Source organism: Phaseolus vulgaris, chromosome 11 (genome assembly GCF_000499845.2).
Source record: "Phaseolus vulgaris cultivar G19833 chromosome 11, P. vulgaris v2.0, whole genome shotgun sequence".
NCBI lineage: Eukaryota > Viridiplantae > Streptophyta > Magnoliopsida > Fabales > Fabaceae > Phaseolus > Phaseolus vulgaris.
In genome coordinates, this window is record NC_023749.2 from 42,261,968 (window position 1) to 42,279,830 (window position 17,863).

A 17,863-nucleotide genomic window follows, 5' to 3' on the forward strand; every position below is an offset into this window, starting at 1 on the left:
ATAGGAATTTCCATTCACATTTTCTTGATTCTTTGATTTCTTCAATTTTTATCATTCTAGCCATTATGCATTCTTAGACATCTTCTTTAAATGTTTTCAATTGCTTGTAATTTGTTCCTTTAATTTATTGTGAGTATCCTAGGATTATTAATAGGATGATTTTTTTATGGTATTATGTTTTATCATCTTGTATTAATTTAGATTTTCTCATAATAGATATTAACTTCATATATTTAGAATTTAATTGGTAGTGTTCTCTATTGTTTCATGAGTTTGGTTTTATCTCCCTTTGAGTTATACTTTTTCTTTTTTAATAATATATTTATATGAAGACAAATGATTGATGGAGATGTCAATATTCACTAGTGATGCCTAACATAAATTTATAATTTTTTATAATATTTTTTGAAATTTTCTTTTGGAACAAACCTTAGTACTTATATAATGATTACATACATTTTATAGTATGATTATTTATTCTGAATGAAAAATCGTTAGATGTCATCACAATTATATAAAATAGTAATTATTTTTTTATTCTTGTAAAAAATGGTTATAAAAGTTTCGTTGAATATATTTTATTTTTATTCATAATAAATGTTCACAAATTATTTTCATTTCTGTGACAAATACATAAGTTAATTAAAAATAGATAAAATAAGAAAAGTATATATAATTAAAAAAAATTATATTGTGCTAAAATTTGAAAACAACAAAAAAAAACTTATAAAACCACACGAAAACAAAGGGAGGGAGGTAATAACTGACGAACAGGTTTCCAACGATAAGAAAAACAAAATTAAAGAAATCCCTAGTTGAACGAGTTTCACGTGGAGAATAATGTAATAAAACATGGAATAAATATTTAAAAAATTACACGTTTCCTTGGTAATCCTTGGTGGCAATTTCTGCAACCAGACGCTATGTAGTTGAACCCCGTTTCCTACATGGAATATTTAAATTACACGTTTCCAAAATATATTGGTACTTTAACCTCTTTAAGGTTTTTTCACACATTTTAGATATCTTTTCTATTAAAAAATTGTTATTTTAACAACGACAAACTCATATTTAGTACCACAGTTTATAAATATGATGTAACGTAATATAATTAAAAATTATTCTATTTTAATAAAAAATATTTATCTTATTAATTATAATCTAGTTGTGTAAGATAATGAATACATCAAATTTCCTCGTGTCAGCATCATTATTACCACAGTACAGTTGCTAGTTTCTGCTATTCTACGACCCAGTCCATGGGTTTACAATAAATATATATATATATATATATATATATATATATATATATATATATAAATAAATAAATATTTGAAAGAGTGTACCTATCCATTTTTATATTCTCGTCCATTATGAACTAAGTTTGTTAATTTTGTACTAACAGAGCCAAACATCATTCAGCTATTGTTATTCAGCTATTGTTATTCAGCAGACTTGGCACAAACTGAAACAGGTAAGTAAGATCCTGATCCACACACCCAGCAATAAAAATCTTTTTTTTTTGGTTGAACTCTTTGACTTTACATCAGATAATAGAAGAAAACTTTTAGTTTTGTTGTTCCATCGGTTTTGGCAGATAAACACAGAGAACTATGGATACTATAGCGAGCGTGGCATCAAGTGTGGCTGCACCTCTGCTGCGAAACCTCACATACGTGTTGATGTACAGCACTTACCTGACAGAGCTGGAAACCGAGATTAAGAGGCTGCAGAGTGAGGAGAAGGAAGTGAGGCACACAGTTGAAGCTGCCAAAAGGGGTGGTGAAGAGATCGAGGACACCGTGCGTGACTGGTTCGACCGAGTGCATGCAGCTGTGGAGCAGGGGCAGGCCTTTCTTCAGGAGGAAGAGAGGGAAAGGGTTGGGTGCATGGATGTGTACTTGAAGTACACCAACAGCCAGAGAGCGAGAACCTTGGTGGAGATTGTGAGGGAGGTAAGGAAAGAGACGTTTGACCGTGTTTCCTACAGGCGTGCCTTGAGATGCAATGTTAGTCCTGCTGCAAGAGAGTATGTTGCTATTCAATCGAGAACTGAGATGTTGAATGATGTTGTGAAGGTGTTGAAGGATGATGGGGTTGACATTGTTGGAGTGTATGGAATGGCCGGTGTGGGGAAAACTGCATTGGTGAAGGAATTGGCCTGGCAGGTTGAGAAGGATGGCTTGTTTGATGCGGTGGTGGTGGCCACAGTGACGAATTCGCCGGATGTGGGAAGGATCCGCAACGAGATTGCTGATGGGTTGGGGTTGAAGTTTGATGAGCTGACGGAGCTGGGGCGAGCGAGCCGGTTGCGCCAGAGGATTCGGCAGGAGCAGAAAATTCTTGTGGTGTTGGATGATATGTGGGAGAAGCTTGATTTGACAAAGGTTGGTGTGCCTTTTGGTGAGGACTACAAAGGTTGCAAATGCCAGTTGCTGATCACATCCAGGAATCTTAACGTGTTGAGTTCTAATTTTGGGGCAGGAAAGTTTTATAGGCTTGAGGTGTTGTCTGAGGATGAAAGTTGGGAGTTGTTTGAGAAAAGGAGAGGGGTTGTGGTTAGGGATCCTAGCATTCAATCAGTGGCCAAAAAAGTAGCGAAGAGCTGTGGTGGATTGCCTCTTTTGATAGTCACAGTGGTGGAGGAATTGAAGAACAAGGATTTATATGCTTGGAAGGATGCATTGGAGCAGATAACAAGTTTTGAAGTTGAAGGGTGCCTTTATTCTCGTTTTCGTTCTGCTATTGAGCTGAGTTATGACCATTTGGAAAGTCATGAACTAAAAACTTTCTTCCTGCTTTTGGGTTCCATGGGAAATGGATGCCGCACAAGAGATTTGTTGGTGTTTGGTTGGTGCCTGGGACTGCACAAACATGTCGATTCATTGGCAGATGGGAGAAACAGGCTTTACAAATTGATAGACAACCTGAGAGCTGCTTGTTTGTTACTTGACGACGGGGAAAGAGATTCAGTGGTGGCGCTTGAGGTGGTTCGACATGTGGCTGCCTCTATTGCATCCAGGGTCAAACCTTTCTTTACGGTGCAGAGAAACAAGGAATTGAAATGGCCAAGAATGGATTTCTTTAGAACTTGTCATCATATTTTCTTAGACTGGTGTTATATCCGCAAACTTCCTGAGGTGTTAGAATGTCCCAACTTGAAGATACTCCAAATTAATAGTCAAGGTAACTATTTGAAAATCCCCGATGATTTCTTTGTTCAGATGAAAGAGTTGAAGGTGCTGAGTTTAGGAGGTCTAAATTGTACTCCATCGCTCCCTCCGTCTCTCAGTCTCTTGACAGACCTCCAAGCATTTTATCTGTGTAAGTGCATGTTGGAAGACATAGCAACTGTTGGAGAAATCACAAGTTTAGAGATTCTCAGCTTGGAGAAATCTGAGCTTAAAGAGCTCCCTGCCGAAATAGGAGGATTAAGTAATCTTCGGTTGCTAGATTTGACCGATTGCTCAACACTAGGAGGAATTCCTGGCAACGTGATATCGAGGTTGACAAGCTTGGAAGAGCTCTACATGGGAAACTGTGATGTTCAAGGGGAAGCGAGAGAAAGCAAAAGCGAAAACAATGATTTAAGTCTAGGTGAGTTAAAGCATTTGAATCAAGTAACAACTTTGAACGTGCAGATAGAAGATACTTCAGTTTTTCCTAGAGACATGCTTAGCTTTGGGAGACTAGAAAGCTACAAGATTTTGATTGGGGATGGTTGGAAATGGTCAGGGGTGGAGTCTGAGAATTACAAAGCTTCAAGACTTCTTAAGTTAAATTCGGGTGCAGATCCAAGCATTCTAAAGGACTATGGGATAAAGATGTTGATGACTAAGGCTGAAGATTTGTATTTAGCTGAACTCAAGGGTGTTCGAGAAGTACTTTACGAATTGAATGATGAAGGGTTTTCACAATTGAAGCATCTTTGCATCCTAAACTGTGCTGAAATGGAGAGCATTATTGGCTCAACGGAGTGGGCTTATAGTGATCATGCCTTCCCAAACTTGGAATCATTGATCCTTCACAACCTGATTAACATGGAGAGGATATGCAGTGACCCCCTTCCAGCACAGGGCTTTATCAAACTTCAAGTTATCAAAGTAAAGGGTTGTGATAGGATGGAGTTTCTTTTCTCGCATTCCATGGTTAAACACCTTTCTGAACTTGTTGAGATTGAGATTTCTGAATGCAAATCTATGACCAATATCTTATCTGGGCAAAGACAAGAGGATGCTGATGCTGGACAAACCGACAAGATCAGGCTCATCAACTTGCGTTCACTGACTCTACAATGCTTACCTTCTCTTGTTAGTCTCTCTCCTGAGTCAAGTACCGAGGCTCCTCAAAACGGCACTGGTTTCTCCAGTCAACTTTTTAATGACAAGGTACAAATATGACTTGTTCTTTATTTTCCAGACTTGGGTATGTTAGTTTATACTGGTTTCAGTGCATTTGAAAATTTTATTTTTCGATTTTTCTCTCAGATATGGATACCATTAGTTTTGAAGATAGGAACAATGACAGTATAGGAACATGGATGAATTGATTAATAGGAACCAAATCATTTTCCTTTATTGGGCAATTTTTACTGTTGTTAGTTAGAAAAGAATGTTGATCATTGTTTTGGTAATGATAATCTAACCGGGACAATCTTGGCAGGTTGAATTTCCAAACCTGGAGACCTTGAAGCTGTATTCAATCAATATCCACAACATATGGAATCACCAGCTTTCTTACTTTCAAAATTTGACCTCTTTGACAGTAGATGGATGTGAACGGTTGACATGTATTTTCTCATACCCTGTGGCTATAAAACTTGTCAAGCTTGAACATCTTTTACTTAGTTCGTGCAAACTCGTTGAAAAGATATTTGAGCCGGATGAAAACCTGGGTCACGTTCATCATTTTAGAAAATCCGCTCCAACTGAACTGGTGAGCATTTCAAATTGCTTCAAGTTTTTCTTTCTATTAGTTGTTGGACTTATTGTTAGCATTCAATTGCGAAGCCTGAAGCATGTTATTAACTGTATGATACAGGCTCCAATTTTCCCCAACCTGGAGACATTTGTGATTTCTGAAATGGACAACTTGATATCAATATGGCCAGGCCTACTCCCTCAAAATTCGTTTTGTAAACTGAAAAAGATGGAAATCACATCCTGCAACAATCTCTTGAATGTGTTCCCATGTCATGTGCTAGACAAATTGCAGAGCCTGGAATCACTGAATGTATGGAACTGTATGGCACTGGAAGTTGTATATGAAATTGATGGTATAAACACAGAGCAAGAAGGTAGCAGTCAAGGAGGACTGGACATTCCACTGAGAACTTTGTCTTTGGGTAATTTACCAAAGCTAAAGCATTTGTGGAATAAGGATCCTCAAGGAAATATCAGATTTCAAAACCTGTTTATGGTAAAAGCTTCTAAATGTAAAAGTCTAAATTATGTGTTTCCATTGTCTCTGGCCAAAGACCTTCTGCATCTCCAATTCCTTGAGATAAGTGATTGTGGGGTAGAGGAAATTATTGTCAGTGATAAGGAACGGGTAGAGGCAGCTCTTGGGTTTGTTTTCCCAAAATTAGTATCCATAAAATTTTTTAAGTTGCCAGACCTTCGATGCTTTTGCAGTGGAAATCACAACCTCAGATTTCCATTGTTGAATCTATTTTATGCTGTTGAATGCCCTGCAATGGAGACTTTCTCTTGGGGAATTTTAAGGGCATCGATCCTTAGAAAAATACATTTGACTCGGGAAGGAGATCAGTGGTACTGGGAAGGTGACCTTAATACAACTATAAGAAAGCTTTTCAATAGAGGTACGCAATTATTAATCAGAATTCTAGTTTTTTAATTGCAATTCCAATATTTATGGTTTTAATTTGTTTCACCATAAAATTTTCAATGTAACATATCATGTTTTGTTGCATATGCAGATCTCCAAGCAAGATTAAGCACTCTATAGAAATTTGAAGTCTGAAACAGCAAATTCTTTACTTGCACTTGTACCTGATGCAAGTCGTTGGATTTCACAAGAAATCTTCGGGTGCCTTTTAGAAAAACTAAAATCCCTTTGAATTATGATGTGAAACATGAATCTGTTCTCTTTAGATTTTTTGTCTAAGATGGATTAAAAAGTGAATTTTGATGTTGATTAACTTTTCCTGCCTATTTTATGAACTATAAAGATTTAGTTCTAGAGGAGCATGTTAAGAAGCTGTGCTTTGAAGAAGGCACCGATCAAGAAGGCCATGGAGAAGTAAGAGAAACAGAAGATGCGTGTAGAAAATTTTCTCAGCATGGCTGTGTTAAAGGTATAGGTAATATAGGTGTCACAAGAAACGGCATCACACAGGAACGCTACAGAGATTAGATACCATTGATTTCAAAAGTACAGGATCTTGTAAGTAATATATCTGCAAAGAAACGAGATATTTTCGTTGACAACTTCTGTACTAATCTTTATCAACATTACATACTGGAAGCTACATTATTTTGGAGTCTTCATATTCTTATCTTACCTAAAAAATTGTGAGGGACATCTCATTTGTGAAAAACAAATTGCACAGTCTTGATGATGACTTGGATCCTCTGGCTTTGGCGATAAATTTTCATCATTCAGCATAAGAATGACGGAGACTCAAAATATAAATGAAAAGCACTCAAAGGTACACTTATCTCAAATAGTGTGCGGTTTCCTCAAAGCAATTCAAGAAACAAAAATGAACAATACTACTACATGAATTCTATGGCATATATGGATTTAAGATTACTATAACAACAAGGAATGGATTCAAAACTGAAATTAAACCATTAAAACAGCTAGTGCACCAAATGAAATTTGAATTAAGACTAAATAAAATAAATTCAAAAGCACACTTAATAGCACAACTAGGAAACCTAAACCACGTGCTTGGACGGTTTAATATAAACTTAAAAATTTGAACCGATTAAAAGCACTATGAACGCATTATGTTCGGCAAAAAAAGTTCAAAAACAATTTCAAGACATGTAAAACTATATGAATACAACACGAAAATAAGAAGAACAAAAGAAGAAACCCTTATCTTGAATGTGACCAACTCTTGATACCAAATGATGCACTTTTTTCTTGCATCTGCACATGTCTTCGTGTTTCGTAGTCTTAAATGGATTGATGAATGCCAAAATGAGGGTTCTATGGATGAACTTTTAGATTGGAATAAGGTGTATTCAGTGGTAGAAATAGAGGTTTAGAAGAGGTGATGCCAACTTCTAAAAGGTTCTAAGTTAGAAACTCACAAAGGTGCTAAAGAGAGAGCTAAAAAACAAATGAGGCTGAATTTTTGCGGAATTCATTTTCAAATCCAAGTGGAATTACAAGATGATTAACACTTCTATTTATAGGGCTAAGTGGAGTCAAAGTTTACAATTTTACACTAAAACCTCTCCACTCACATGGTTACAAGTGACGTCCTTTTATTTGAACAAATTCTCTCCAAATAGAGGTTGACAAATGACCTTTCTCTATTGGTTGAAAATCCTCTTCGTTAAAGATATGCCATATGGATGCTCATGCCATTTACGCCTAGTTGGACTCTTCATGCTTTACAAGTCACAAGGTGTTGCTCCATGCTCCAAAAATAACCTAGATGTTGATGCAATCCTAACTTGCATATTCATTTGTAAATCTTCTTCTTCATTGTTTTGATTTGAATATCTTTTACCGAAGATAAATGATATTGTGGAAGCATGAAGAATAAGTTTTGGAGGAGATAAAATTTATGAGATGAATCTAAGTGAGGTTAGGACAACACTTAGTTTTTAGAGTGAGGTTGGGGCAACACTACTAGGAGGAGTTTAGAAATTTGTTTAGCAAGGGGACAACTCTAGAGAGAACTTTGAACAAGTATAAGTGTCACAAAATTTGAACAACATTTCCTTAATCAAATCAAAGTTAAAAAACATGTACAAGAGACTTTTATTTATAGGAAAAAGTCTCAAAACCTCTAAAATGAGAGTGTGACAAGTGTCACCACCTCATTGGTGCAAATCTTCTCCATTGGGAGAGTGACAAGTGGCATGCCTTCATTGGAGTAAACTCATATCCAATGAGGAGAGGACATGTGGACCTTCATGCCTTCCTTGCCTACATTTCTACTTGCACCCCTCTTTTACCATTTTACACCCTACTCTCTTTTCTATTTACACCCTACTTTACTTTGGCCAAAAATACAAGGCTCAATATTTCCTAACTATTCTATACAAATTTTACAAGGCTAAGAAGAAGAAAAATACTTTACAATTTATTCATTAAGGCTCGATCTTCGTCTATCTTCTTAGTCAAAAGTTTCAAAGCTGGATGGTTTCCATCAAATGCTCACTTGCTTAACCCTAGACGCTCTAGGGTTGCATTGGGCCCAAGGAGGGCCAATTGTAACCCATCTAGACTTCCTTTTCTTATTTACACTGTACTCTACTGGATTTAATACATGGCCAATGAAAATTTGCCCAAATTATAAGCCTAAATAAAAGACTACACTAATTTATACAATTATTTTACAAGGCTATACAAAAAGTAAATGCTCAAATCAAAATTCTATCTTTTTTAATCTTCTTAGTCCAAAATGTGGTGCTTTGCTAGTCCTCCATCTCTACAATTTTAAAATCATCACCTAACGGCTTAATAAACCATAGTCTAAACACCTTTTTACACATTTCATTTAAATTCTTAAATAGTATTTCTTTGTTGCATTTTTATGATTCTTATTTTATCGTAGTGTTTTTGGTTGATCTTGTTAATATATATTTGATCAAATCATTTGTAATTTTCATTTTTTACTTATAAAATTTTTCATCAAAAACATACTTACTGGACACTGATGAAAACTAATCCAGCCTCGAAACATTTGGCTAAGAAGATTGAAAGTAGAAAAAGGAGCTCAGAAGACTCTCATCTCAGAGAGAATTAATTGTTGTTTGCTCCTCCATTTTTTCTCTAGTTTTATAAACATTGTATAAATTAATATAGGTTTTATTTTGGGTTTGTATTTGTGCCATTTCCTTGGGCTATGTTTTGGGCCAATTTTCATGGGCCATGTATTGAGCCAATTAGAGTAGGGTGTAAATAGAAAAAGAAAGAGTCTAGCTAGAGTTACAATTGGGCCTCCTTGGACCCAATGCAACTCTAGACCATCTAGGGTGCACAAATAAATTACTAGAGTGCAAATAGAAAGCATGGACTGGCAATGAAGGCATGAAGGTCCACATGTCATCTCCTTAATGGAGAGGATTCCCACCAATGCCAAAAGAACATTTGTCTTCATGGAAATGGTGAGGATTCTTTCCAATTAGAGGAGGACACTTGTCAACCTCTAATTTGAGAGGATTTGCTTCAATTAGAGAGAGTCACTTGTCCTTTTATGAGTGGAGAGTTTTTAGGGTTAAAACTTGCACCTTGGCTACCCATAACACTATAAATACAAGTTCTAGCCCCCTTGTAAATGAGCTTTAAATAGACTATTGAATTGATGCCAAAGTTTCAGCCTCGACTAGTCTCTTAGCTCACTATTTGGTAGCCTTATATTTAAGTGTTTTAGCAAGGAACCTCTTATGAGTTGGCCTAACCTCTCTTAAGCTTCATTATCATTCTCCATACACCAATACTTCACAATTTCTTTCACTAATTTTAGCCACTCAATCTCACCAAAACACCGCATCATAAAATACAAAACAAAAGACTCATAACAATGCAATCTATGATTGCATTAGACACTATAAAAACATATTTATTGCACACTATACTGTGTTGTAGTCTTTTAAAAAAGGATGATTATTTATGATAATCTAAACACTAACTATAATATATAATAGATAGATAGATATAGATATAAATTGTTGAGTAAAGATAAAAAGGTAGAGCTTTTATAGGTAGAAACTGGAATAGAAAAAAAATAATAGCTAACTACCCATCAAATGATTAATTAAATAAAAATTAAATTTAAGAAATTGGAATATTTCATCTTAAATTTATAAATGTAAAAAATAGATATTTTAAATTATATTTTTTGTATCTAAATTAATCTCATTTTTTTTCATACATTTTGTATGTATATTAATTTTTCTTAAGCATTATTGAAGATAAACAATAAAAAATTTTGAAATTTCATTTCATTTCAATTCATCCTACTTTTTTTACAAATACTTTTAGATATTAAATTAGATTTAAGTTATTTATGTTAATAATAAATAATTCATTAATATTTTTAATATTCCTTTGGTACAATTCATTTTTTCATCTATTAAAATATAATAAGTAAATTTTATAACAATAATAAAGACAATAAAGTCGTAGCTATCTGATTCTTTTATATAGATTTTTTATTTGCTCTAGTATTAATTTAGAAAAGAATAAAGCTTAACAATCATTTACAACAACTTAAAATTTAAGATATCCATAATTACAAAAAGAGATAGATTTGAAGACACTTAAATGCATTTTTTTTCATAAATTGTGAAAAGCACATTTCTCCCATATCTAATTCAGCAACAATATAACAATAAAGCAAGAATATAAAACCAGCTAGATTTGGTTCCAACATATCTCTTATATGTTGCAACCTTGCATCATATTTAATCTTTAAAAATACAAGCTAAGATTCCAAAAAAGTATTTTAAACATCATTTAACTTTTGGAATCAAACTCAGTTTTTCTAAATCTGATTCCGTGGTAAATATAGAAGAGGAATAGAAACATTAATTGAGAAAACTTTAAATAGAAAAGCTTTAAATATAGAACTCATCTTGCTTGCACAATTGTATCTGTCATACCATTCACTGATAAACTTTCTGTCATTCTGCAGGGCAGTGTTGAACTGTCATCACCTCTCAACTTTAGAAATGCTGGTGGTTTAGGAGAAGGAAGGGGTACAGTGTCATTCCCAATCATTGCTACAACATCAGACATGGTTGGCCTATCTTCTGGACTTTCTTGAACGCAAAGAAGTCCCATGTTCACATATCTTGGCACAGTATGCATACAATTACTACTAGTATCACTATCGTCTAGTGCAGTATCCATTAGGTCCATTCCTGAATTGCTTGTCCAAAGATCCCAAGCCTTCAAGATTTAGCACAAAAGGAGCTCAAAGTTAGAATGTTTGGAGCATATCCTGGTATGGCTCTATGATATTCCACACCCCATCCCCATAACGTACCTTTTGTTAAAACTCATTAAATCAATTTGAAATTGGAACAATGCAAATTAAGAACAAATGGATGGAATATCTAGAAACTCACATATCCAAGAAGATTAAAGGAACCGGTTTGATAAAAGCCAGTATTCTTCTTGCCACTTATGATCTCCAACAAAAGTACCCCAAAACTAAACACGTCCGATTTTATTGAGAAAAGTCCTTCCATAGCATATTCAGGGGCCATGTAACCACTGACGATAAGGTAGATTAGTTAGTGGATGGTTGATCATGTGATTGAAGCCTTGATGGCAATTATATACTTATAGTATTTTTTTAATTGACTTACTATGTTCCAACAATTCTGTTTGTATTTTCTTGAAGTTCATTTTCACCAAATATTTTTGCCATTCCAAAATCTGATATTTTGGGATTCATATTGGTGTCCAACAATATGTTGCTGGCTTTTAAATCTCGGTGAATGATCCTGAACCTGGAATACTGATGAAGATAAAGAATTCCTTGGGCAATCCCATCAATTATTCTGACTCTTGTTAGCCAATCTAGCATCCGTTTTTTTTCATCTGCAAACCAAAGTTTGAGTTTAGTAGAAGGGAGCATATTTAAGAGAGTTCCGAGACTGTAGGATACAAACCAGTAAAAAGGAAAAGATCCAAGCTTTTATTAGGCATAAATTCATAAATCAGCATCTTTTCATTTCGTTCAATGCAGCAACCAAGAAGTCTAACAAGATTGTTGTGTTGGAGTTTTGCAATTAACAAGGCTTCATTTCTCAACTCTTCCCATCCTTGACCAGATCTCCGTGACAGTCTTTTCACAGCAACCTCATCCCCATTGAATAATATACCCTGTGGTTTAAATGAGTTTTTAGGCATGCAAATTGTAAACTGTATTACTCTATCAACCAATCAGAAATGACTTTATGACTTGTTATTTTCAGAAACAACAAAATTTATTACCCTATATAATCAATTTCGATTGGACGAAATCGTAAAAGCTGTTTATATTGAGTATAGATTATTTGCTCTAAAAACATATTGCTAAGAAGAGTTTTTAAACATGTCTTGTAAACGGGTCCAAAGCCACCCTCGCCAAGTTTATTGGCATGTGAGAAATGTAAGCTCTGAATCTTCAACTTTCATGCTCATGCTTATATCAAAATGGAGCAAATCTTCCCCTGCAAATTGAGGAAAATTAGTTCATAAGTTAAAATACTCTGAAGTTACTTGGCAAACTTTTTTCTTTCTTACCTTTTCTCCTCTTCCTTCTAATCCAGTGAACTAATAATAAGCCCAATATAAGAGAAGTTAGAAGGGAGATCAGTATAACAATCACAAGTAGATTCTTCCTAACATTACTTTCTGGTCCTTTATCTCTTGTTGCGTTTGAATCTGCAGAGAAAATGTATCAACTATGAAAATTCATGTATTGACTGATAAGAGAGAGAAGTAGCAGTTGAATGAAAAACAACTTAGGATTTTGTCTTTTGAACTCTGAGATGCACACAAAGTGTATCTTATAGCAGCTGCATCACATGCTAATATATATCCATTAACCATCCAACTCATCCAAACATAGTCCAACTTAGCCATCCAAATATATCCAGTAATCGCTATTCTATTTTTGTTACAAAACTAAATCAAAGATATCTACATCAAGGAAAATGAGGCTTCTTGAACTTACCAGAAGTAACGAATTCTGAGGCAGCAAGTCTTAGGTAAAAAATTGGATTGCTATCATCTGAATTGTCCACATCTGTTGAGACGTTCTTTAGATTCAGTACCGAACCAAGCCACAACTGGCAGTTACCGTTCAAATAGTAAGCAAAAGCAACACAAGAACAATTTGTAGAACAAGTACGTTCACACCCTCTTGCTGTGTCGATCTTTAGGGTCTTGTAACTGTCCGGAGTAGGTGGCCATTTCACTTGATAGAGTTGCTTGAATTTATCGTTGGATTCAACACCGTTACTGCAGGACGATAACTCTTTTTTCCGGACACAGCCAGCGGATTTGTTCCCTTTGTAATCAGCATCAAACGGCCTGAAACCATCAGTACAGTCACAAGGGTCACGAGCTTTCGGGTTACAGATGGAAAAAGCTCCACACGAATTCTTAGTTCCACACTTGGATGACTGAATAGAAACCCAAAATTGTGCTTCATCTAACCAATACTCCTGGTTGAGCTCCCCAGACACTTCTAGTACCAACCTAGAGTCATTACCAACTGGAAAAGTGAAATAGCGGTCGTGCTCTTCCACACCAGTTCGTCTAATAACATTGCCAATAGTATAATTGTAACTGTCGTCAATCCAGAACACATTAGAACCATTGTCGATGATTAGACTGATCATGCCCGAATCATACTGGAGGGTAAAAGCTCCTGGGGCAGGGTCATCTGCACTTATCCATGATCGCAATGACCAAGTAGTGTTGTAACCTTCATCTTGTCCTAATTTCATTCCGGGTAAAAGGGTGTCCGTAGGATAATCAAAACTCTGCCACAAAATCTCTTTATTTGAGGTTTTCAGCAGTACCAAGTTTCCTGAATCCAAGAGCATGGCATAGGTACTAAAATTGTTTGAAACCTTGTTGACACGGTATGTAACTTGTCCATCCATGATCACAAAATTTCCATCAGGTTGAATGGTGAGAACTGCCGAGGATGTTTCAAGCGCGTAGTCTCGGTTAGCAACCCACACAATCTTGTTCTTGTCGTTTGGAACTCTTTTATACCGTATACCAACGTAGTACTTGGTGGAGTTGTCTCTGACTTTGGTGAAAAAGCACAATTCGAACTTCCCGCTATGAGAAGCAACGGAGTCTAAGATTCCCAATGATTGTCCTATTTGCAAAAATTCTTTGTTGGTGACTGCATTAACACAAAACATAAACAGGCAAAGGAATGATGTCAAGGATGCGAGAGTAGAAGAAGTTAATGTCATTTTAATTCACAACATTGATTTGCAAAACCCAATCAAATGAGTTGTCGTAGAGGAAGGCTTGAAAGGGTTGGTATTCAGGATAACCTTGGTGGCTTGACTTCAGAAACAGCAACTAACCCGTGGTAAGATTCCAAACAATACATACACCAAAAGTGCTGATAAAAAAAAAAAAAAACATACACCAAAAGTGTCACTTTCTAATTGGAGGGTGGATTTGTTGACTTCAGAAACAGCTGGTAGCCCGTCAAGTGTAATATTCCAAACAATAGAACGCCAGCCAAGTGTCACTTTCTAATTCGAGGACGGACTTGTTGATGATCATGACCTGAGTTTTATTATTTTAAAATAATGATGGAATTAATTCAAACTGATACTGTATTATTCAATATTTATACTAACAAATATATGCATACAAAATATTTATACAAACAAAGATAAGATACTAATTTCTTGAAAGGAAACTAATATTAATTTTGTTTTTTTTTTCTAATTTTTAGCTTTATTTTTTTATATATATTTTAGTATTTATTTTGTCTTTTTTAATTCAAGTTCTTATTGACTCTTTATTTACATTCAGTATCTTTAACTACCTAGAATGAATGTACTGCTTGTATATATATTTAGACTTTTTACTTTGATTTAATGAAGAAAAATAAAGTAGAAGAAATATTCTCTCTCATATCCTTTGCCTTCCTTTTTTCTCTTTTTGATTATCTTAGTTCTTTTTTATAATATGGTATCAGAGATCTGAAGAGCTCTACTTGCTACATTTACCCATGGGTAAAAAGTTGTTGATCCCTCACAAATTTTTTGTTCTTCTTATCATGTTAGTTCATCTGATAATCCTTCATTTTTCATTGTCCCTATTATTCTTGAGGGACCAAACTATCATCATTGGTCTTGTTTATTTCAATTGACTCTCATTTCAAAGAACAAGATAAGTTTCATTGATGAACCATAAAAGCTCCCACTCATACCAACTTATTGTTTCCTGCATGGCAAAAAGCCAATATGCTGGTATTTTCCTAAATGGTTAAGGTTGTTTTTCCACCCATCGTACAAAACATCATTTGTATGGACAATGTCTTTGACATATGAAATCATTTAAAGGAGAGGTTCTCGGAAGGAGACATGATTCATCAGGAGATGATTTCTTCTTCCAAACAAGATTCTACTTATGATGAGCAAAATCATGAAAGTTCAAAGACAAAAGTGCAGTCTCAACAAATTGGTTTTACTCCTTAGCAGTATCAAACATTGTTAGCTCTTTTACAACAGTCCAAATCTAATGACAATATTTATAATCAAGTCTCTATTATTCCTTCCAACATGACAACACAATCTGGTAATAAATTTATTTTTTCCTTCAGTTCTTTGATTCTCGATAGTGGTGCTATTGACCACATTTGTTCATCCTTAACTCATTTCACTTCATATCATCACATTAATCCTATTTATGTTAAATTATCAAATGGAAATCAAGTCATTGCCCATTATTGTGAAACTATTTTTCACAATCAAAATCATGTCATAGACAATTTACATTCCTTGTTTCATTTTTAATCTTCTTTTAGTATAGCAAAATTGTTTGATAATTTATCTTTTTGTTCTTACCTTTAACTCTAATGGTTGTCACATTTAGGACAAGAACTCCTTGAAAATAATTGGTTAAGCTAAGATGCAAGATAGACTTTTGATGAGCATATATTTACTCACACTCAATAGCTTTAATTATATATTATTGGACTATAATAATAAATAAATCCATTGTTTTAATTAATATTCATATAATTGAATTTATTTGGGTCTTAACTATTATTTTTGTTAATTTTGTGCTTTTAGAGTGAATGTCCTAAAAGAAGTGTCTACCTTTGTGAATGGGCCAAATATGCAAAAGTCCAAGTTGCTTCTTGAATCAAAACAGAAAACAAATTCTGAGGAGAAGAATGAGAAAATAAAATCTACAATATCTCAGAAATAAAATTGGAAGCAAATATTCTTCAAAATACAAGAATTCTGGAAAGTTGGAAACTGTTATCAAAATCTAAACTGCAATATTTTCCCAAGATCCTTGGAGCAGAAAAGTCTATAAAAGGACACAAGCATCAAGGAGAAGAGAGATGATGAGGATATGAGAGATAGCGCACCACTGACCAAACTCAGCCTTCCAGAATGATGACTCGGAGCATGACCCAAGATTCAGGGCTAGGTCAGGATCCACCTCTAGCCAATGCTTCAGCGCTTACTCTTTCCCAGAGGATCACAAGGAGTAGAGCCCAAGCATTGGTAGCTGACCATCAACTAGTTTCTTTATTTTCAATTTCAATATAATAGGATTCTTTAAGCATAATAAGGGGTGTGCTTATCATTTTAGCTTGTGCCTAGCCATTTAGGGAAGGAATGTAGCCCTAGCTTCTAGAAGCTAGGACTAAGGGGCGACATTGACCTAGGTCAAACCCCTAGGTTGCCCCTCATTCAATGACCATCATACCCTTGCTCATCTTGTTTTCCAAGGCACCCATTCCTATAAATAGGGTGCCTTACTCCATGTATTCACACATTGAAATTTGAAATAGAAAAGAAACTCTAAATTGTGAGTGAGACTTGTGTTCTCTCTTCTTTAGTCTTATCTTGTGAGAGTGAGAGCTCTTCAAGTGACGACCCTCATCACTTATATTAGAGATCCCACACACTCCAAGTGGTGTGTTCCTCCATTCCATTATCACTAAGCTTTCCTATCCTTCATCTATTCTTTCATTTCCATTACGCCATGTCTTTCTGTGTTTATGTTCTTGTCTTTCTTCTATTTTCCATTCGGTCATCTTCATTTTAATTGCTTCCTTTTATGCTCTTTCATTTCCATAAAGCATCATCATCTTCACCATATCTTGTGTTTTTCCTGTTTGCCTTTGGAAGTGAATCTTCACACTTACTTAACCACTTGGTTAAGTTCGTGTCCAGTGGGGATCTTCCCTAGGTCTCACACCATAATTGCTAAAATTTAAATCATAAACAAAGTGTCACCATTAAAATGGACAACTCTAAAATCAACTCACATCATGTGGTATTTAGAGCAAGGTTATTTTATGCTTACTTGCTTTGAGTTGATTTCGGCACTTTACTTTCTTGCAACTTTACATTCTTTCTTTTACCTTCAAGCCATTTCAATTCTGCCTTTACTTTCTTGTCCAAAGCGTAGCGTAGGAAGTCACCTAACCCTAGCAAATTAGGTTAAATAGGGGGCTATATGCACATCCCTAGTGTGCCATATTGAGAGAAAAACACCATTGAGTGAATTGTAACCAATTGGGAGAATGAAAGGTACTAGAAGTATGCGTGGCTAATTCTACCCTTTAGGATTGGGGGTAATCTGTTCAAACTCTTATGCATTGAGGTTATATTTAACTATGATATAATATTGTGTTCTTTATTGATTATTGGTATTGTTGTTTTGCTTTTAAATATTTGTGACATGTTTGATGATCTTAAATCTGACCGAGAAGTATTTTTAGGGTTTTGACCTAAACAACACTACTTAACATATTTGAGTGCTAGGAATAACCTTGAAATGTTAATTGCTATTAACGTCTGAGCTTGATCCTAAGTTGTTCTTATAAATATGTGAGAGATCAATATTTATGGAACATTCTTAAGAATTGTATATGCGAGGAATCGATATAAATGACTTTTATACATGCATCAATTGCAATCAAATAACATAATGT

The 17,863-nt window shown here is 34.9% G+C and overlaps 1 protein-coding gene and 1 pseudogene across 2 annotated transcripts; one reads left to right on the forward strand and one right to left on the reverse strand.

Moving 5' to 3' along the window:
• The first annotated feature begins 1,348 nt into the window (after positions 1-1,348).
• LOC137821202 (probable disease resistance protein At4g27220) lies at positions 1,349-6,509 on the forward strand. Its single transcript, XM_068625681.1, has 5 exons — positions 1,349-1,474; positions 1,598-4,388; positions 4,663-4,935; positions 5,041-5,821; positions 5,939-6,509. Exons 2-5 carry the CDS (start codon positions 1,614-1,616, stop codon positions 5,965-5,967), a joined length of 3,858 nt encoding a protein of 1,285 aa, XP_068481782.1. The 5' UTR covers positions 1,349-1,474; positions 1,598-1,613; the 3' UTR covers positions 5,968-6,509.
• A 3,949-nt stretch (positions 6,510-10,458) lies between these two features.
• On the reverse strand, positions 10,459-14,258 carry LOC137830000 (receptor-like serine/threonine-protein kinase SD1-8; annotated as a pseudogene). Its single transcript, XR_011084125.1, has 7 exons — positions 12,878-14,258; positions 12,445-12,585; positions 12,260-12,371; positions 11,829-12,044; positions 11,523-11,757; positions 11,280-11,427; positions 10,459-11,100 (listed from the first exon to the last, which is right to left on the reverse strand). The product of XR_011084125.1 is annotated as a receptor-like serine/threonine-protein kinase SD1-8 (transcript).
• Between the last annotated feature and the right edge of the window lie 3,605 nt (positions 14,259-17,863).